This window comes from Sebastes fasciatus, chromosome 17 (genome assembly GCF_043250625.1).
Source record: "Sebastes fasciatus isolate fSebFas1 chromosome 17, fSebFas1.pri, whole genome shotgun sequence".
Taxonomy (NCBI): Eukaryota; Metazoa; Chordata; class Actinopteri; order Perciformes; family Sebastidae; genus Sebastes; species Sebastes fasciatus.
This window is the reverse complement of record NC_133811.1, coordinates 1,002,224-1,025,087: the sequence shown is the minus strand read 5'-3', so window position 1 is coordinate 1,025,087 and position 22,864 is coordinate 1,002,224. Positions and strand designations below refer to the sequence as shown.

General features: G+C 42.6%; 1 protein-coding gene across 2 annotated transcripts in view; it reads right to left on the bottom strand.

Annotated features, from left to right (window-relative positions):
* Positions 1-17,446: 17,446 nt before the first annotated feature.
* grin2da (glutamate receptor, ionotropic, N-methyl D-aspartate 2D, a) overlaps positions 17,447-22,864 on the bottom strand; it is a 317,340-nt gene continuing 311,922 nt past the window's right edge. For both annotated transcript variants that reach the window (XM_074612865.1, XM_074612866.1), the window contains one exon: positions 17,447-21,583. In XM_074612865.1, coding sequence (XP_074468966.1) covers positions 18,410-21,583 — 3,174 coding nt within the window. In that variant the 3' untranslated portion in view covers positions 17,447-18,409. The remainder of the gene's footprint in view (positions 21,584-22,864) is intronic.

Sequence of the window (22,864 nt, the reverse complement as noted above, 5' to 3'; positions counted from 1 at the left end):
ATCAGTGACCAAAATTTAATTGACAAACATCATCTGTGTGATTCATGGCACAATTCAAATGGGGTAAAGAAAAATATTTGTCTCTCTCCGTTGAATACCATTCATATTTTTTCTGAAGTAATCTCCAATGGGGTCCACTGGAAGGGGCGGGACTTTGCCTCTTTATAGAAGTCTATGAGAAAATGAGCCTACTTCTCTCTTGATTTATTCCCTCAGTAAACATTGTAAACATGAGTTTATGGTCTCAATCTTTAGTTTCAAGTCTTCTTCAATACAGCATGATGTTCATTTAGTAAATTATGGTCCCATTTAGAGTCAGATAGACCATAAAGCAGGGGATGTTTTAGGGCGGGTCTACCTTGTGATTGACAGGTCACTACCACGGCGTTGTTCGGTCTGAAAGTTGTCTGTGTTTTCTTCTTAGAACTTTAACCCTTTCACTGTGTGTTTTCACTTCATGAAAGTTAATTATAACATTTTGTGTCATTCAGCGTTCAGTTGTACTTAGCTCCACCCTCTGGTGTCACTTCTGGTTGCAAAAAAACAAGATGGTGAACTTGAGGCTTCAAAAGCTCCTCAAACCAATGGGTGATGTCGGAGTGACTACTTCCACTTCTTATATACAGTCTATGCTTTTAACAATGTGCACGCATCACGACTACCGCGTGCGTTTCTCGGGTACTTTGGTTGTGTTCGCGTCCGCAAGATGCCAATCAGCACATGACCAGTCAGAGCAGAATCAGAGAGTGAGGTCAGCTGCAGATTTGGATGACAACAACAATGGTGGGTAGTTCCACAAATAGCAGAAATCTTTCTGAATGTGTTTCCACAAACTCGTCTTTCAGAACTGTAAATATAGCTGTGCACACCTCGCTGACTTGGTGTGAGTGTTGTGGTGTGAAATAGGCTGATCAAACTGAGAAGGTCACCAAACGTTCTGGTGGACCTGAAGATATTGATGGTGTTTCTCTTCATCAGTTTCTCTAAATGGTGGTACGAGAGAAACATATTTGTTATCAAGATGCCATTGAGATATTTACTTTAACCTTCGTTTTGAAATCATTTTAATGTTGTCAACATATATTCATGTCTTGTGAAGCCTCACAATGAAATATGTGTCTGTTAATACACATGCATGCATGACGTTTTCTTTTCCCCAAAACTTTGGCTGCTTTAACCTCAATGTTCACGTCTTTCAGTCTGAAAAATCACCAAATCCATGCTTACTGGCTGTCTTTCAGTCCTACAGGAGGTGGGGTTTTGGGTTGAACGAGTATTACTATAAAGTTATGCAACAATATCATTACCAGGGTATTTATGATGGTGCAATCATGTGTCATGGAGTGCCAAAAATCTGCAGGTTTAAACTCCAACCAATCAGGACACCAGGTGATTTCACTGATTAACGCACCGTCAGCCAGACGAGACGAACTAATCAGTGAAATCAGCTGCTGGCGTGTGTGTGTCTGTGTGCGTGCGAATGCAGACACTGTGGTAGCTGTTTTCTCCTGTGACTGTATGTAAATCTGACAGAAAAATAAACCTTTCATTATATGTGTGATGCAACGTGAGATCTTTTAATGCCGCTGAAGTGATTACTGATGTATATGTGCATGCTAAAAATATGGTTATTATTATTCAGTGGGTTTCCATCCGGTGTTATGAATTCTATGTATTATATTTTCAGCTTGTGTTATCTTATTTTTCGTGAAACTTTTATTTAAATTTTTTGCACTTTTGCACTGCTGCAATTCTTTAAAAAATGTGTATTTTGCTTGATTTTATGCATCATCTGTATTCTATAAAGTGAGCTTAAAAGTGGATTACATTGTGTGGAACGAGTTGAGTAGCGCCTATATTTATGAAACAACAACAACACTAAGGCTCTGCAGTCCAACCCAAGACGTCAAACTTTATTACTCCTTCCAACTTTGACAAAAGCAGCACAGACCAGAGGCCTGTACTACGAAGCCAGTTCAACATCTCCAGGGTATCTTCTCGTTATCTGGCTTCACTAACCCTAACAAACGAGATCTCGCTAAACGGTTCTACGACGCTGGTTATCAACTCAGTAAATCAACCCAGGGTTTCTCCATCTGGCTGTGAGCACGTTCACATGAACGGGAAAATGTTTGCAGTTTATAACCAATCACAAACATGGACAAGTCCACAGACAGGCAGAGTGGCACATTTAACAAAGGAAGAAACTATATTAGACAAATACGAAGAAGTTAGACAATTGATCCAGACTAACAGTAACACAGTTGAAGCTGCCAAATGCAGGAAGAACAGCTGGTAAAAGAAAAACTTCCGATGTGTGAATGCGTAAATTAACAGATTTATTAATTTAACGAAACACTCAAAAGTCAGATATACTCATCTAAATATAATTAGCGTTTAAGAGTATAATAGATGAATGGATTACTCATCTTTTTACTCTGTGTAACTTGTGGTGTCTATCATTATTTAAACCTTCTTTCAGCTGCGTCCCCCCTCTCTGGCAGTGTGAAACAGATTCAAGAGGAAGTTAAAAAATATAAATATAAAAATATATATCAAAGTGGTAAACACCCACAGCATACAGCCAGCTGTCCTTCCTGCATTTGTCAGTTTAAACTGTGTTAATTTGAGCCTGGATTATGACTGAAACTTCTTCATATGTGTGTAATATTAACATACGATCACCGCACTGAGCTCTGATTGGTCAGTAGGTGGTGCTTTTATACGAGTTGATCTCTTATCTGGAACATAACCTGCTCCGGAGCAGGTTAGCTGTTAAGCATCAGTTACCATGGTGATCTACCCCGGTAAGAAGTGATCCACCTTCATAGGATGGAAAACCCTGAGTTAACCATGAAGTTACCTCGCTAACGCCAAATCCTGCTTCGTAGTACAGGCCTCAGATCCACGCCTTCCTTTCTTACTTTTCATAATAAAAGCCCTAGACATATGATATTCGCAGGTGAGTATTTCACATTTTGGTGTCGCCCCCCAGTGTATAAAGGCCTGTGTGTTCTGAGGTAGCTGAAAAATGCTTATTTCGGTGTAGTCAAGACCGGTTGTGAGTCTGCGTCCATCAGAAAAAAATAGTTTCTGTTGTGTTTATTTATAGCCTCAGAGATTGGCAGAGAGTGCACTAGAGGCAAAATACTTTTTTTAAGTTTTCATCTTAAAAATTAAAATCTCCATCACTGATGTAAAAAAGAAAAGATAAGGACAGAATAAAAAAATAGACCTTTTGATGCTGCTGCAGTGTTTACTGATGTCTATGTGCATGCTGAAATTATGGGTATTGGTTTTAATTAGGGCCCGAGCACTGACCGAAGGTCGGCGAGGTCCTATTGTAATTGCCTCGTTTCTTCTTGTTTTTATTTTTAGCAAAAAATGAATCGCATTTTTGAGGGGCCAAAGGTGCTCAGAAACTGAGCAAATTTTGCACATGTATCAGGACTGGTGAAAAATTTGATATTTTCTGCGTCCCTTGGCTCGGATGTGACTAAATGGCTGATAGCGCCCCCTAAAAAAATTCTAAAATTGAGCCCCTCATTGTGGTTTCACCTAGAAGTATGACATTTTGCAGGTATATGCAACATGTTGAGACGTACAAAAAAGGAAACCCAACAGGAAGTCGGCCATTTTGAATTGAACGTGTTATTTTAGGTATTTTTTAGCCATTTCCAGGCACTATACTTTAACGAACTCCTCTTAGAGATTTAACCCGATCGACTTCAAATTTGGTCAGTACAGTCTCAAGACAAGTTAATCAAGTCAATTTTATTTCTATAGCCCAAAATCACAAATTTGCCTCCGGGGGCTTTACAATCTCTACAGGATACGACAACCTCTGTCCTTGACAGTGCAACCCTCACATCGAATAAGGACAAACTTAACCAAAAAAAAGCTTTTAACAGGGAGAAAATGGAAGAAACCTCAGGAAGAGCAACAGAGGAGGGATCCCCCTTCCAGGATGGACAGACGTGCAATAGATGTCGTGTGTACAGAGTAACATGACATAATGAAAATACAACATAGACAATCCATGACAAAAATTAATATCTATAATGTGAACATATGTGAAAGGTGGATCCAGGAGGGTCAAGTAGCTTCCAGGTGTCGCCAAACAGATAGAGCCAGAGCAACACAACCTCCTCTCCATGCCTAAACAGATAGAACCAGAGCAACACAACCTCCTCTCCACGCCAAAACCGGAAGAGCCAGAGCAACACAACCTCCTCTCCACGCTAACCAGATAGAGCCTTAGCAACACAACCTCCAATCCACGTCATATAGGTAGAACCAGAGCAACACAACCTCCTCTCCACGCCAGATTGATAGAGCCAGAGCAACACGACCTCCTCTCCACGTGAGGATAGATAGAGCCCGAGCAACACAACCTTCTCTCCACCATGAACCTAGAGAGAGGACCATATTTTTGCTTATGATTCACAGTTGCTTAGTAATATAAAGGTATGTTACCCATGCCAATAAGCCCCCATAGACTGAGGTAAGTTGTTAGAGAGGCTAAATCTCCTGGAGGATGGAGGTCCAGGTATGTCATGTGGAATGAGGCACCACCAGCCAGGAGAGGCAGAGAGACGTCACAGAACGGCTGATGGTCCAGCACAGAGAAGCCTGAGAGAGAGAGAGAGAGAGAGAGAGAGAGAGAGAGAGAGAGAGAGAGAGAGAGAGAGAGAGAGAGAGAGAGAGAGAGAGAGAGAGAGAGACAACAGTGCTTGTGGGTACATAAATAACAGAGGGTTATTGAGAGGCAGTGGCTTTTAATTAATAATGTTCTCGTTGGCAGGACTACTAGGCTGAAATTATACTTTGAGACTGAGACCGACCCACCAGCTAACTAATTGAAAGTTAGGGCAAAAAGATGGGTTTTGAGTTTGGATTTAAAGACTTTCCACAGAGTCAGATTGTCTGATGTCTATAGGGAGGTTATTCCTGAGGAAAGGGGCTCGATAAGAAAAGCCACTTTGGCCTGCTGACTTCTTTTTCACTCTGGGGACAGACAGGAGCCTTGTATTCTGAGAGCGGAGAGTCCTGGTTGGAGTATAAGGTTAAAGTAGAACAGACAAGTAGGAAGGGGTGTGCCCATTTACTATTTTATAGGTCATCAGAAGCACATTAAAGTTTGATCTGACATGGATCTGGAGTCAGTGTAATGAAGCTAAAACTGGTGTAATATGGTCAAATATTCTAATTTTAGTTAAGATTCTTGCCTAAGCGTTCTGAACCATTTGAAGGCTTCTGGTACTAGAACGAGACAGACCTGAGAGCAAAACATTAGTAACACAGTAATCCAGTCTGGATGATACAAAGGCGTGGATTGGAATCACTGCATCCGCCATGGATAAAGAAGACCTGATTTTAGCGATGTTACGTAGGTGAAAGAAAGCGATCTTTGTGATGTCTTTAATGTGCTGATCCAAAGAAAGAGTTGAATCGACATGACGCCAAGATTCTTAACTGTTGAACTCTGGGATATCACACAGTTATCTAAAGCTACTGTTACCTGATCAAACTGATGTCTATGTCGAGCAGGGTATTGACCCTTTTTATCTGAATTTATCCGTTTTATCCGAATTTAGGAGCAAGAAATGACTTGACATCCAGTATTTCACCGCAGGCAGGCAGGCCTCTAATTTAATAATTTTTTATCGATCCTCTGCTTTTATCGACAAATACAACTGTGTGTCATCAGCGTAACAGTGGAAACCAATCCCTTAACTACGTATAATTTGGCCAAGAGGTGCGATGTATAGGGAGAAGAGCAGAGGGCCAAGAACAGAGCCCTGTGGTACGCCATATTTCACCTCAGAGAATATTGATGTTGTATTATTAAAAGAGAGACACTGTGTTCTTACAGATAGAGAATTTACGTGATACACCATCAAAGGACAAACTGTTGTAACTCGACTGTACTTGGTCCAATCTGCCTTAAACTTGACCAACTTCATAAGAGTTCAGGCCTGAGGACATCTACATGGCAATATTGACTCATAGTCATAGTGCCACCTATTGGCAACAGGAAGGCAGCCTTATGTGACATGTGACACAGCGAAATGTGCTGCATTTATCAGATGAAAGGTGCTAAAGTTGTTATTATTATGAATATTAGTATTATTAAAAAGCTGTCAGGGCTGTGCAAGTCTTCCAGCATGTCGCGAGGCTTAGAGAGGAGTCCTCCAAGTTATCGTCACGTATCCTCCTGTTTCCAGCGTTGCCCCTGGATACGGGGGCGATCTCTCTTCTTCTCCTTCCATCCTGCCCTACCTGGTATTCCAGGCACACAGCAGGGAGTGTGCATGTGTTGCAGTCAAGGCAAGACAAGATGTGGCGAAAGGAGAGTCACATAGAGAGAGAGACACTCGCACACACACAATTACATACATGAACACAAAGTAACAAACACTCACAGAAAACATAAATATAGTCACACAAACACACAAGCACACACACACACACACACACACACACACACACACACACACGCACACACACACACACACACACACACACAGTGCCATTACTGTCAGGTTGCATCAGAACAGAAGACGCCCCCTCCTCACAACTGAAGTTAACTGCATTCAGATGAGGAAAGTGAGTATGTTTGTGCATGTGTCTGTGTGTGTGTGTGTGTGTACAGTAGCAGCTGAAACTGTTGAAAGCCCAGAACATGAATACTTGATGTGCATGTGCACACAACATGTACACAGCTAGCATACACTTATTTATGTGTGTGTGTTTGTGTGTGTGTGTGTGTGTGTGTGTGTGTGTGTGTGTGTGAGAGTGCGTGCCTAAACTGTGGACATTTCCATAATTTTGTTAAAAAGCATAAAAATGACACGCAAAAAGGCTAAAATGCATCCTCATGACACAGAATGTCCTTGTAATGCTATTTTTACGCTTCCCATGAGACCAGGTTAAACATTGAGAGGCTAGACTGAAGTGAGTAAACCTATTTATGACGAAGTTTCTTTTACTGGCTTTACGACAAGAGGCGGTGGTGCTCATGGAAAACACTACCGCTTTTGTCCACAGGGGCCGCCAAAATGAACACAAAATGAAAGTTCCTTGTAGTTGCTTTAAAAAAAAAAGGCTACCTGCGGCGGATACAACACTGATGAGAGTGGTGAGGGGAACCAAAAGAAAAGTTGAAGCTGGAAAACAAATAAAAAAACTGAAAGATGCTACTTGAAAGGTGTTGAAAAGAGACTAAATATTAGAAGTATCTTTCAACATAATGCACTCCAGTACAATCCCAGCATCCACTACGACCTCAATAAACATGAAGTAGAATTATCACCTCTCTGATACTGTCAAATGGAAAGTGAATTCACGGCAGAGCTGTTGTGTCAGATTGCATTACATTGTGCAGGTGTACCTAATCAAGTTGCCAGTGAGTGTATACTGTATTGGCTATCAGACTGAAATATTAAAAGCCAAGACTCCATGCTTTATCGTATTAAAACATATCTAACATATCTTGTGCATCATTTTAGACACATTTCTTCCAAATTCATCGTGACTTATCCTTATTTGGTATCTTGCACTAGCATTTAAAATCAGTTTCTGTGGGTTTGGACAACAATGGGCTGCACAGCATGCAATGAATGACCATGAGCAGTTCAGTGTGGAAAAGAGGTGAAATGTGGTGTATTTATATGTGTAGATCCTTAGGTGGAATAAAATGGAAAGTCTCTATGTGCATAAAGTGGTGCTCAGAGAGTATATATCATAATAGAAGATTTGACTGGGTGCATGATTTTAAATATGCATCATTTGAGGAACGTGAAACCTATATATTATGAATGCATAGGCTATGAGAACATTTCCTGAGATAGCTGGCAACACAGCACCAGTAAAGTAACATATGCTGCTTCAATCAAATATATAATCTAAGTGTATATAAGTGTGTATAAGTGTGTGCTGTTATTGTGATTGCACATATTAAGAGAAGATATTGCAGTTTATTAAACCCTTTGGGATATTAAGGAATATGTAGATGAAAGGGAGGAGACGGTAAAGACAGATTTTTAAGCATATGTAAGTGTAAAGCATTGCTTAGAGAGTTAAGCATGGTCTATTTGCAGATATTCAGACAATCACAAGTATCTGTGAGAATGTGCAAAGTAAAAAAAAAGAAAAGAGAAAAAAAAATATATATATATATATTATGAATGCATATGTGAACATTTAATGATATGACTCCATTTCCAAACAGCTGGCGACTCAGTGTCAGTATAATGAAACATATGCTGTTTCCATCAAACAGATAATCAAAGTGTGTGCAGTTATTGTGATTGCTCCTATTAAGAGAAGATAGCACTTTAATAAGCCCTTTGAGGGCATTAAGGGAGATGCAGATGTAAGTGAGGGGATGGTAAAGACAGATTTTTAAACCTGCTACATGTGGTGTTTTAACAGCAATTAATCATTACCACAATAATTAGAGAACACTGAAAATCATCATTGCAAACGCTGCTACGCCGAAACCCCTCTAGCAGCCTCCATAGTGCATTAACAACACAGATATTTACTAGTTTTACTGCTATTTACTATGAAGTCATGTGACCTTATCGTACAGAAAAAACATGTAAGTACCATAAACGTTTGTTTACCACAGAGCTTATTTTCTGCAATAATCTGACACTCAATGGAAAAGAACCATTGGCTTTTTGTCGAGGGAACCAGGGTGATGCTAACTTCCTGGTTGGCCTTAACAAATACGTCATTACTGCAGCACTCTATTTGGACGGCAGCAGAAACATATTATACACCTGGTCAAAATGTACAGATTGGTCAGTTTTGCTTCTCATCTTCCTTCTTTATTGTTTCTCTATTTATTGTTTGTATTATTGTTTCTTTGTTTTCAGGGAGGAGAAGTGACATGTACGTAGCTACATCATTGTGACAATAGCATGTGCTCCTTTAGCTTGAGGAACACATGCTGCTCCATATCTGGCATCGTTTAATATTAAGACAGCTGAAACATGGACTGTGCAAAAGAGGGCACAACTCATTGTGTATTGATCTTTATTTCCTGCCAGAGTTCATTCATTATGAAGCCTTTATTAATATAAATCTTTAAAAATGTAACCTGGAATATCACCCATCAAATAACCCCACTAATTATATGAAGGGGCTAGTGATGCAGGTTCAGGTCAGATGGGCGTGTGTGTGCACATGCATGTGTCATCATAGCGCTGAACCTGAACTCACCCCACACAGCGGTATAATCAATACAACCCAGAGCTTCCACCTATAAATTAGACACATACATGCCTGCCCTCAGAGGTATTTCATACATCAAGCTAGTGTGTGTGTGTGTGTGCGCGTGTGCGTGTGCGTGCGCGTGTGTGTGTGTGTGTGTGTGTGTGTGTGTGCGTGTGCGTGTGCATGTGTGTGTGTCTGTGAATGAATGTCTCAGAGTGCTTCCTCTGTACCAGCATCTACATGATCATTCTTCAATTTAACTTACTCTGTGGTAACCGACCCTCCTGGCCACTGAAGGCTGGTGGGAAAAACACCCTCCTTATGAGTGCGAGTGCATACGTATGGTGCAAACTGCCTGTGAGCAAGGTCGACACAGAAATACCAGGTATGTGTGTGAGGCATATCGCTGTTATGCAGGATTACGTAGTGTGGAAGTAAAGTGTTGTAATCGCCCAAACCACATGCATTAAAGGGTTGGTTTGGGTGTTTAGAAGTGGGGTTGCAACACTCTCTCATCCCAGCTCCCCTTACGTACAGCATCAGAACTCAGGCTTCACATCGCAAACTATGTACTCGTACAGTAGGAGTAGGAATTACACAACAACATATCTAAAATGGTACAGTGTATGCCCAGCTTAAGGGGGTGAATACTTTATAGGAACATACTGTATCTACTTAGGTCTCCCTTAAAAATAATGACATATAACCTGGTTTAAGTGATTTAAAGAAAAGGGTTACACATAAGTGATTTTCTTTTGTACCAGTGTGTATTTTCTGCCATCACACATCCGATAAGGTCAGTAGTGAATACATTATCACATGGTGTCATTTACTGTATATATGTGCAGTATGAATGACTGTCACACCACGTCCATTAACAAGTTTAACACCGTCTTGTAAATGTGACACTAATTGCTTCCAGACAAAAAAAGCTCCATGCTGATGAACTGTAACCCATTTTACTGCCCTTCACAAAACAGTGTGATGATGGTTTTATGTAGACACACAAGAACACAGGTATACACCCCAGGAGAGACATTAATCAAAGAGCACACACACATGACAGCAGGAATAGAGCTGCCTGTTATAGTGTGTGCTTTGTGGTAAAAGCTCATTCAGAGTCAACGCGTTTGAACTCCTGAACCTGCCGTCTAATTCTAGGATTGTAAAACGGCAGGCAGAAGGGAGTATTAGCAGGTAATTCCTGCTGTGTGAGAGATGGAGAAAGTGTGTGTGACTAATTATGTAGCCATTATATGTTTGAGTGAAGGAGAGCATGTGAGAGAGAGGGATAATGTGTGAGATTTATCCATATCTGCATGTGTTGCTAATACAGGCAGCGCTCAGTGGTGGCCTATTGTTGCAGAAATGACAAGCGTCTCTATCTTGCCCTGCAGACAGCACGAGAACTGAACGTTGTCTCCTCTCTCTTTCTTCCTCTGTCTCTACTCAGTTCTTATTCTATCAGTGTCGCTGTCTTCAACTGGCTCTTCTCTTCTTCTCTCCACCCCCTCTATCTGTCACTCTTTACTTTATCTAACTTTCTCTTTTCTGTCTTTTTGTACCACTCTTTTCTGTTTATTCTGTGTCTTATTTAGCAGCCGGAGCCTTATCTTCACTCTCTTTTTCCTTTTCATTTTCAGCACGATCATCATTTCTTTATATCGGATTTCAAAGGAACCGAGCCAGAGTTTTATTGACTGTATTGTAAAATACAGTCACCAGCTACAGCCACAGACTGGGGCTAAAACGTAACAATGTCTTATCATCTCTAATGAAGCCATCCATTCACTGTTTTTCCCAAGTCATTCCTGTCACATTGGGCTAAAATGTCCTTAGTCAACAAGTATTTGAATGATGACCTGTTCCCGATTAGACTGTTATCAGGCCATTAAATAGGCATTATCAGTTGCTATAAGCACCGTAGATGTGGGTCAGTAGGGGCCTACCACACCTACTACGTTGTAAAAGTGAAAGTGAAACTTAAAAGTAACACGTTCTAAAATGTTGTAAAACTGAATGAAACATCACGTTTTCAACACAAACAAAAAGGCTTCTTTAGGTTTAAGCAAATAAACAGATTACAGACTAAATGACATGAAATTTGACACTGCACGTCCATGGGTCCCCAGCAATACACCTGTCAAATGCGAAGTAGATCGGATGAATGGTTCCCAAGATATGCGAAGGACACACACACATATGTACATACAAAAATTCCTTGCTTTATAGTTAGATATGGTCTAACTTATTCCCCACTTTGCACAGGAACATACATCTAAACGTGAATTACTGTATGTACATACATCTTAATCTAGAGAGAACTGTACCTGTTATTATCATTTTCTTTCCCTGATTTCCCTTCTTTCCCTGACATCATGCACCGTATGCCGTCTTGGTCCTTCACTTTAACAGCTATTTCTGCAAAATTGCCTAATTCACATTTAACATGTGTGTTTGTTTAAAATGACCCTGGTTAAGAAAGTGAGCCATATTCCTCAAACATGACAAACAAACTGTGTTAAAGGTCTCATATTATGCTCATTTCCAGGTTCATAGATGTATTTTAATGTTGCACTAGAACATTTTTACATGCTGCAATGTTCAAAAAACCCTTTATTCTTCTCATACTGCAGCCTGAGTCTGCCTGCCTCAGAGCCTAATTCAGCCTCTGTCTGAAAACCCCTGACTCACTGCCTGTCTCCTCCCACTCTGCTCTGATTGGTCAGCGTTTTCTGTCAATCAAACATCCTCAACAACACAGCGTCACAGCGCTCACGGTCTGAGTGCAGGGAGAGAGAAGCAGAAGAGTAAAATAAACTACTTTTAAGTTTATAAACCAGAAACTTCACCCAGCGCACGTTACCGGAGGAATCTGATCAGAAATCGGCGACAAATGAACAACATCTGCGGTCCAGACTCCAGGTTTTCCTGACGGTTTCTCTCAGGTAAATAATGCTATTTATAGCTCTGTTAGTTAGCTCAGTGTTTACCTTATGCATCAACTCTGTAAACCGTAAACATACACTCTGTTTTACGTCTGACTTTACAGATCCATCTGTGAGAAATGACCGACAGAATCATCCCAGAGGAGAAGAAAACATTAGCAGTGAGCAAATAGTTGTTTACATGGATATACAGCGCTAACCCGTTAGCATGTAGCTACATGCTACCGCTATGAGACGGTGTGTAAACACAGCGACCATCAGGGTGGAAAATAGAAGATGTGAAACAGTAGTCAGTTCATTATTTCTGGTAAAAGACACCTGATAAATGTATGGAAGATCAGAGTAATGGTATATTATTTACAGTAGTAGCTGTCTCTGTGTTACCATGACTACAGACCACCGGAGCTTAGTTTACCGTAGTTTACCAGAGTTGAAAGACTTTCTCCTGTACCATGTCATTATAACTGCAGGTGAGATGATTACAAATGCTGTGAATAATTAATATTGTCATCTGTCTACTCAAATAAAGTTTAACTGTGAAACAGAAATGTGTTGTGTTGCTTACAGTCACTATTTACTACCTGTACTCTTCTACATGCATGACATCAACTATATATAATATATAAATATCACCTGTTTAAACAGTGTAATTACATGAAGCCTTTGTGAAAGAACATGTTATATTTAGATGATGGGAGTACATGAAGCCTTTTCTGCTGGTTCTTGCAGACTAACAGTAGGAGCTACTTTGCTGAAGTTCGGTTGAGGAGGAGAGACAGTGACGCGCTGTGGGGCGGGGTCAGCTACTGAAGGTTCTGCTCTGGTTCGACCAGGAAACCCTTACATGGCTTGCATTTCTCTAATGACGTCAGAAGAGAAGGAAAAAAAGCAAAGTGATTTTCTAAACCCATTTCCGGACAAACGGAGGAGGAGAAAAAGAGAGAGGATGGTCTTTTATGATACTATGGTGACCTGTAGACACACTGGGGACAGATATTGATGTTTAAAAGACATGGAAAAGTGCATTTTGCATAATAGGTGACCTTTAATACATATTTACCCACTCACCCAACCAAAATAAAACTCAGGCATTTGTTTTAGTTCTTTATTAAAATCATCTTTTTTTTTTATTTCTGTCCTGCTTGCAGTGCAGCACAGTATTGTCATTGTCCCCACTGGTGGCAGAAGGCTGAAGCAGAGTGGCAGCAGCATCTTACCACCCTTACCTGTGTGTGTATGTGTGTGTTCCTGTGAATCTGACAGTGTGTGCATGTGTATGGGTCTGTGTGTGTGTGTGTGAGGTGCTGACAATAAAGTGTAGCACAACATCGTCCCGTACAGTCAATACAGCAGTATTAATACAAGGCCTTGAGACATTGTTCAGAGGTGTACAGGCAGAAACTGTGGATGTGTTTCCACTGCAGGCTTAAACTGGGCTTACCAGGGCTCAGGGCCATTAAATGCTTCATACGTTACTAAACTCAGTGTTGAAATTGATTAACCTTCGACCATACTGACTTACACTAATGTATTGTAAGTATCATAAGGAGGGTGGCTCTTCTATCTCAGGCAGTGTTTCTACCCAATGACGTGTGCAGGATCATTGTTGCCCATTCAGGAATAAAAGTGACAAAAAGTTTGAAGATGTGATTATCAAAAGAAAGCCCTGGTTTGGCCATTTTTGGCCTCAGTGGAAAACACCCTAGCGAGCAGATTTAGCCCTGTCCCTGACACGTGTCATATTAGCTTTACCAGTTTTGTAAAATTAAGATAGAAACAGTGTGTCTGTTGTGTATAATTCTTTTTTTTTCTTTTGTTTTTACAGCACAGCAGCTTGGCAGATACAACACACTATGTACGTATATCAAAGTCCTTATATATACTGTATAGGTTGGTTGGCAGGGGTAGCTGTGCATGTTTTTGTATAGTAATACAGCCACTAAGAGATGCAAAAAAAGCCTGTGCTGCTCGCTACATTGTGTTTCAAAGAGGTCACCTTACTCTACACTGCGGTAAAAACTCAAGGGTCCGATGTGAACCCGAAACAGGGTCGAGAATGTGACCCCTACATAAGTAAGAGTTGTGGTAAAAGCTGCTGTATCCATAAAAGGTTTAATTAGTTGTTAATCTGTAGCCCAAACCAAAAATAAAGGCCCCTCTGGGTAGACAAACACACGCCACCACTGCTACAGTGACACGGTCATAAGACACTCGCGCACCCCTCCACGTTGTCACTTTGTTGAAATCTCAGCGTTAGCTACAGTAGATAGCTAATGGAGGCGAATGGTTGGTCTTAAGTGAGCAAAAACACAGTTACATACTGGTCTCTGTTTCCGCTGGGGGGTAGGGAGCTGGGCAGGAGGTTCGAGACAAGGAGAGACAGACAAACAGACATATTCATTAAGATAATACCGAAAAATTTAGTAGACAAACTTATATAACATAGATCTTAGCGCCTTGAAATATACTATCATATATATTTAGATATTCAATTTTTTTTAGATGAAATAAATATATCCACAGATACTCCTTTTTTTAAAAACAGACCAGCTTTACAATTGCAGACACGCAACAACACAATGGATAGACATGAGGAAAAAGAGGCGAGGGGGAGAGAAGGAAAGATAGGTGGCTTGTTTCTCTGAGGAAACACCCAAGCTTTGTGTTCACACCGCTAGCAGCTGCACTGATGTACAATTACCTGTTTATGCTAGCTCACTGATGCTGTCGTGTTTCAACAACAAAGCAAAGCAAAGCAAGACAAATGAGCCCAAATGGTTTGACTGCAGCCAACCTTTAAATGGCAGAATAAAGATCATTTGTTGAGGTCACAGAGATTGTTTGTACAACAGACTTGAGTTGCTTGCGGTGTGAATGCACAGAAACGCTTTCCCTGCTTTCATTGAAAGTTGTATAAGCTGCTGATTGTACTAAACAAAGCACTGAACTGCCTCACACTTGGCTTAATCCAGTCGATCCTTGTTGAAGAAAGTAATCTAGAATTTCCCTGTTGTCAGTGAATATGAGGGAATATGTGTTTTTAACACATCATATTTATTTTATTACTGGAATGGACTTGAAATGAGAAACAATATCCCCAAATATTAAGATGCTAAACAACAATTTTATCTAACACTACGCACCGCCACAAATATATATATATATATATATGATAAATATATATATAGAATTTTTCTTAAAGAAAGTCAGACACTCTACACAACAAGTTAATGTTAAAAACGTAAGTTCTCTTTTTGTTTTCTTCAGCTGAAGTAAATTATGGCTCAGATGCAGTTCCAGGCAAACGAGAGCTGACCAGACAATAATGGGAAAGATGGCTCAGGCACTATGACCGACCGTTAAACCATCGGGCCGTTGACTGTTGGGCCAGCGGTTATTTCCTCTTCTCTAAAACTCCACTGATGTCCGGTGTCCTGATGCTAAATTCTAATGTTGATGGATATACGTAGCTACTCTACCTAAGTGCTTGACGTCGGAGTGTAACTGCTGGTGTCAGCTCGGTCGTGGATTAAAAAGCTATAGCTCTTGATTACACATTTACAAGGTGAGAAAAAAAATCACACAGGAGGTGCTAGTGTGTCTTTCATACACCATCACTCAGATCCAGCACTTCTTCCAAAACCGTCTCATCGGCTACCTGGCATCCAACACAAACACAGTCTCTTTGACATCAAAGCGGCACTTGCTCTAGATCTAATTTTGCACCAATCAAATCCTTCCCTGTCCAATTATACCATCTTGGTAGCATGAGGTTAACCCCAGACATGTTGATTAAAGCACATGCCTTCATACTTTACACAAAACATATGGCAGGAGCAATTAGCATAAGGCTATACATATGTATTTCCCTGCAACAATCTCTCACCTTGTCTAATAAAGCTGTGTAGCTCCACTACACAAATCCTGCTCACACCTGGGTTGGTTAGTTTTAGTTTGCTGTATTCTAGTATTGGCACAAATTGGAGGAAACAAATCGAAAAACAGAAACTGTAACCCATTGCAGAACTAATCCTTCATCAACAACTGTAGACTTAGGAGCCGTTCACATGTTGCACTTTTATCCAAGGTGCTTGGGAGGTTGTGCTCCTATCGTGCCTGCTGTTACTTAGCAAACAAAACCTGCGTGCTGCGATGGCGATGGTGATGAAGTTGCCGTCATTTTGTGTTTTGTGTTTTGTGTTTTGTCAATGAATAAACTAAACAAAGTCAAAACAAAGATAAATGAGATTCCAACGTAAATCCTTCACAGTAGCTTTACTGCTCCATTTGTCACATTCAGTCTGGCTGACCTTTCAACCGGATGTTGTAACGTTCTTGGACGGAAAGGGTGAAGCACGTAAAATAGTCCGTGGGACAGATGGTAAAGCTCTGGGTAGTCCTGCACTAAAATGATTAACTTCTCCTCCATATATTTACTGTAGCCTGATATTTACTGGGAAAGAAAATATATTTGCCAGCTGTGATTGGTTGTTCCTAGTCACATGACATTTACATCCTCACATAGCCATTTTTATCACGGGGTGCAGCCGTCGCACACTGAAAAATAGGCGCTTGGGTGCCGGCGTCGTTCCAATTTTGAGCTTGCCTTCCGCACGTCTACATTGACAACAATCGATTTGAGGGTGCAAAAAATGCGGAATGCAAACGACCCCTTTCCCTTCAAGATTAGCATACCATTGCTTATGTCAAGTCAACTCTCCCTATCTCTTCAATTAGTCACACACGCTAACCATCATAAATGCTACGATATCCATGCCAAGTGTCTTAAATGTTGTTGCAGCACACTTGATGGCGGCTGACTTTACATTCAGTCAAATACAGGGAGGGAAAAGACACTGCCTCCATTGTCGTAGTTAGGTAGTTGAGAGAACGTTCCATGTGCAGCTTGAGTAGTATGGCACAGTGCTTACATTGTATTAGACTTAATACATGTCTTAATATATAGAACACAATCAATAACAACAACAAATACAACACAGAACTAAAGTAAAAGCTTCAACGTATAAAGTTGTAACGTGAACAGAGGGTGATAATGTATTGCTCAAGAAAGAGAATAGATTAATTGACTTGTTTAGATGCCTTGCATGTGAATGTATACAAGTGTTTATGTGCACTTTTATGTGTGTGTGTGTGTGTGTGTGTTTGTGTGTGTATGTATTTCCATGCGCGCATATTTGGGAGATGATGGAATACTCTGCAAGATAAAAGTAAACATAGCAGCTAAGGTTGTACAGATTGATGTCGAGCTCTACTTAAGTTTGGCACTCAGCTTTTCATTAAGCCAGTAGAATATCAGTCACAGTTGACTTACCCTGTTGTCAAGAATACAAACACAGAAAAGCACAGACACACAGAATAATCACATCAAGGAGAGGAGCCAAGAGGGGAGGACAGGAGAGGAGATGACAAGGGAAATGAGGAGACAGACACTTGAATAAGGTTGGAAAGGAGTTAAAGCAGAGAAAAAGGAAAGAACAGGGAAATAAGGAGTGAGAGGAGAGAAAAAAAGGGGAAGAGATAGGGTAGAACAAAAGAGAAGAGAACAGGAGAGGGTACATGGATAACATAGAGAAGACAAGGTGGTTATCACCCTCCTCTCCCTCTCAACAAGAAGGTATTTATTATACACAACAAAGGTGCCTCAGGGAGGGTGTCACAGTTCTGCGGGGGTGTAAACAGTTTTTTAAGGAGAGTTGGGGTAAGCGATTTGTTTAAGGGAAAAATATAAGAACACTGTTCTGTGTTAAAGCCTTCTGAGAGCAGCAGGCATACAGTACTACAAAGTTCCTGAGCCCTCAGTAAGCATTAAGAATCCTCTGAATACAAACTACTGCTCTGCTTCAACATCCAAAGCCCTTTACTGTCTATAGCAAAGGAGTCTCCTTCAATTGTACCAGTTTTAATGTCTGATTTTGCTTTTAGTGTATTGGTTAATAACCCAGTTCAGTTGTTGCTGTGGTTGTAGTCTTTCACATACTGAGAGGGATGGAAGGAAACAGTAAGCACAAGATTGCTTCTGTTCTCCTCTGACCTACCCAATAGGGTTTGTTTGGCTTTCTGGTATGTTTGTTTGTGCAGAACTTTAGGCAAGGGCTCAGTGCGTATACTGTACTGACTTTGCTGCGCAGCCATGTTTCCTGCCGGGCAGATCCAGATCACCTGCTTAGCCTCAGCCTTGCAGGGCTCTCTTATGACTTTTGATACCTTGTTGAACTTCAGACCTCGCTCTCCACACTGGAGAAATGGGCTGAGCCCCTTCGCGAGCAAAGGCTCTTGGCTTTGAGGGGTAAGTGAGGAGACTGAGAAAACCTCTGGGGCTGGGGTACAGAGCGCAACCTCTGGTACTGTAGTTTGGCACTTGCCGAAGCCATGGAGGAGGGCTGGGGTGCCCCCGGGGTGGATGAGACCACAGAGGGAGAGGATACAGAAGAGGAAGAGTTAGGGGGAGGAACGTGGATAGGGTGAGATGAGGACGGAGGAGCTGGAAGGGCAGGGAGTGGGGGTGGCAAGTTTGGAATGAGGCTCGAAGGTGGGGATGATTGCCGTCCTCGATCTCGATCCCTATCTGTTCTCTGTGTTCGCTGCTGGATACTGAGGTTTGACTGGCTGCCAGATTTGGATGGATTCTGTGAGCGATCAGGTTTGGAGGAGGATGAGGAGTCATGTTTGGGCTTCAGGGGACCACCAAAACTCTGGTGGTACAGCTCTTCCTGGCTTCGCGAGGTCACACGAGCCCATTTCGAGGAATGGGAGTGCGGATGGTGTCGGGGGGACTGACAGGAGGAACAAGCTGTGCGCCCCCTTCCCTTTTCCTTTGACTTGCGTTTACTCTTCTTCTCATCCTGTATGTGGAGTTTGTCGACTGACCAGTATCGTCGAGGAGGTGGTGGCGTGAGCGGAGGCTGGGGCCAGTGTGATCCTGATCCCCACCCTCTTTCTCCTGCATCTCCTCCACCGCCACCACCTCCACCTCCACCTCCACTAGACCCCCATCCACTTTCTGCTGTCCCCCACCTCTCTCCTCGCTCCAAGAACAGGTCATCTCTACTGTTGATGCTGCCGGCTTTATCCCTGGAGGGGTAGGTGCTGAAAAACCAACCTCCCCCGCCAATGCCTCCTACTGCCCTGCCTTCATGGTCCTCCCAATACCTCTCAAACTTCCCAAACTCTCCTGAAGAACCATCATCATCAGAATATATCCCGATAACCTTATCACGTTCCCGCTCTTCGTCTGACATTGTCCTTCTTCCTCCACGCCTCTTTCCACGCTCAGCTTTCCTCCTCTCCAGCTCAGAATCTCCTTCCTCACCCTCTACTTCGGACTCCCAGTCATGGAAGGATAATCCCTCCTTGGACTGCATCTCACCTCTTCCATCCCGTCCCAGCAATGGCCTCCTCTCTCCTTCCTTTCCTACAGCATCCCTGTCTGAACTTTTACTCTTCCTCCTTTTAGAGGAGACAGGCAACAAGGGCAGAAAGGCAGATGGAATAGTGTCAGAGGATGGGTCTACCCCTCGCCAGAACTTGACCGATGTTGAAGGCTTACTGCTAGAGCTATGATAGTGCTTGCTGTTCCTTCTCCTGTTTTGTCTTTCTTTCCCTCTGCTGTCTTCCCCATCATCCCTCTCTTTCTCTTCTCTTTCCTTCCTCTCCTCTTCGCCTGGGATGTTCCATCCATAGCTTCGGATTGAGCTTTCACTCTTCTTCCGAAAAGACTGTCGCCTCAGGGGTGGGTATGATGGGTAATCTGGTGTCCCTGATTTGAGTTCCTCTCTTTTTTCACCTTCTCCTCCCTCCTGCTCTGACCTCTTCCGCTCTCTCTTCCTTATCTTATCCTCTTTCTTCCTCTTCTTTGCTTTGCGCCGCTTTCGCTCCCTTTCTCTCTCCCTCTCCTCCCTTTTCTTCTTCTTTCTGCCCTTCTTCCTCCTCTTCCTCTCATGCTCCCTCTCTTTATGATGTCTCTTCTCCTCTCTACCCACTCCGCCTTCTCCCCGGCTTGTTGTTAATCCCCTCCCTTGCTCTCTGTCTCCCCACGAAGCCCACCACTCCTGTAATTGGGCCAGCTGGCTGCTTGTTCTCTCTCTGCCATAATCTTTCTGAAGGCGTGGCTTTCGGGGTGGGATTGGTGGAGGTGGCGGGCTGCACGGCAGCGAGCGCGATGACATGCGACGCGAACGAATCTTCCTCCGTGACCCCAGGAGGAGGCTGGACTCCTCTGTAAGTAGATCTGAGTCATAATCATCAACCGTAAGCTCCCGGTCGCCTGCTCGATACCGGAAACTCAACGAGGTGTTGCAGGAGCTGTCACTGGAGCAAGAGGAGGGGGAATTTGACCGAGACAGCGAGACAGAGGATGAAGAAGAGGAGGAGGACGATGTAGAGGAAGAGGAAGAGGACGAGGCACTGGAGCAGGAGGAATAGAAATGGCAGGGGGAAGAGGGAGTGGTAGGAGTGTGTGTTGGGGAGGAGAGGGGAACAGGCAGTGGAGGAGCTGGAGGAGGACGTCGCCCTCTCCTTCCACCTCCATCGCTGGCTCCATACCTCCCACCTCCTCGCCTCCCCAGAGGGAGTATATTCTCATACAGGGGACCTCCTGAGCTTTTCCTCCTTGCCTGAGCTAGGCTTCCTCGTCGCCAGAAAGGAGGCCTCCGTGGGGAAGATGGGATCAGTGGAGGTGGCTTGGCGATTAAGTGCCCTGGGCCTTGTTGGGGGCCTTTAAGAGGCAGCCGTGGCATCCCTGAGGCTTTGGGGCCTCTAGGATTAGATTTGGGAGTCTGCTGGGGGCCCCCTGCCTGTTGTTCAGAGTTAACTCCCAGCCCCTCTGGATCTATAGGACCATAGTAGCGCTTATATTCATCTAGCCCTGTATCACCTCCACCCCCTGCTCCACCTGCAACTCCACCTTGCAGGCTCCAGTGCTGTCCAAGATTCGGCTGAAACTGCGGGGCCTGAAGTTCAGTGATCCCTCCTGCTATCCCCCCAACGCCCACTCCTCCACCACTTCCTCCGCTCAAGACCTTCTCTGGCTTTGGCCTGTTCCAGCGATCGACCACAGCAAGTCTGCGGTCATGGCGAGGCAAGAAGGTGGAGCAGGGCATGGGGCCTTCCAGCAAGGGGCTGTTTGAGGGTCCCAGAGCCATTGCTGAGTGTCCTGTAGTTGGTGGCGATCCGGGTAGCATGGTGGTATAAGTCGGCCCCTGCTGCTGCTGTTGGTGGTGCTTCTGCTGCTGTTGCTGCTGCACCATGGCAATGGCAGTTGTGTTATTTATTGTGGCTGTAACAAGGTGCTGTTGGGCTGCTGTAGGCATGGTGGCCATGGTGTGGTATTGGGGCAAAGAGCTACTTCCTGGTGCTGTCTCATCCTCAAACTGGCAGCAACTGTACATCCCCTGGGTGGACACATAAAAGAGAGATTGTAATTAGACCAGCAGGCTGCCAAGGATGATAAATGGGAACTGATTGTGTATGTGTCAGACAGAGAGGCACAGAAAGAGAGAGTCCAACATCCCCAACTTTACAAAGGAAACTTATAGAGCAGTTTTGATCTGATACCTACACAAACCATATGAAAGCTATCTTCAGGAAACTGTTAGTGTCATTGCTCCAGCAGTTTTGTTAAAAATATCCAGATTTTCAGATGCACTTTAACAATCACCACAGTTTAGAGTTAAAATAGATTGTGTTTCTTACTCCCCAAACACTAAAAGGAGCAACAATGAGCAAAACAACTGTATTGTTAGCTTTTCCCCCACAAATTAATTGACTGTTTAAATGCACCTGGTTTACAAAGTCAGATTGTTTTAAGGAAACACAGGGCTTTCATCCAGGAAACTGCTGTTCGTGTCCTGTGTGAAACTAACAAAGTGTTGTTTGTCTTTGTGTTCACAACGTTAAATTTCATTTTGACTTTACAAACGTAGTAATTTTAAGCCAAACCATGATGTTTTTTCCTAAATTTAACTTTCTTGCGTGAACCTAAGCAAATGTTTTTGTTTAAATTGCCAATGTTAACCATGTGTTTACTGCGACCGTAGTGGGGCATCATAGTTTAACGTGCTGAGCTACCCAGTGTGTTAGAAAGAGGCACCAAGGGGTTTGTCAGTATTTGCTGAGTTGGGATGAGAATGTGTTGGAATGCTGTGATGAATAAAGTCTGTTAAATAATACCTCGCAGGGGATCCAGTTAAACCTGTGACAGGTTGCCGCATCAAGAGAGGCTTTAAATTTGTCTGGGCTACAACTTCTGTATTTTTATTTGTCCTCTATCCATCCTACTTTCTTTTATCTTTATTCTGTACATTGCATAACCACCGACTGTGTAACTTTGTCGGCTCTACACATTTCACAAAAACAGTCTCCAGTTGGAAAAGAAGAAAACAATCTATCTTTATTCTGTCCCTCAGCATGCTGGGAAATCGCTCTAGGTAGTTTCCCTCTACCTCTGGTTCTCTGTGTCACCACATCTCTTATAAAGGCAGACAACATGGAGCACCGACAATTAAATATTAATGAGAGTTTTGGAGAAACTTTGGACTGAGTTCACCAAGCTTCTTGGTGTCAATTTTCACACTATCAATCCAAACAAAGCTTTCAGCAAACAAAAAATCACTCAGCTGGAATAGGAATAGGTTTTCTCCAAAAGCAAAGGAGGTGTGCTAAGGAGTACATCT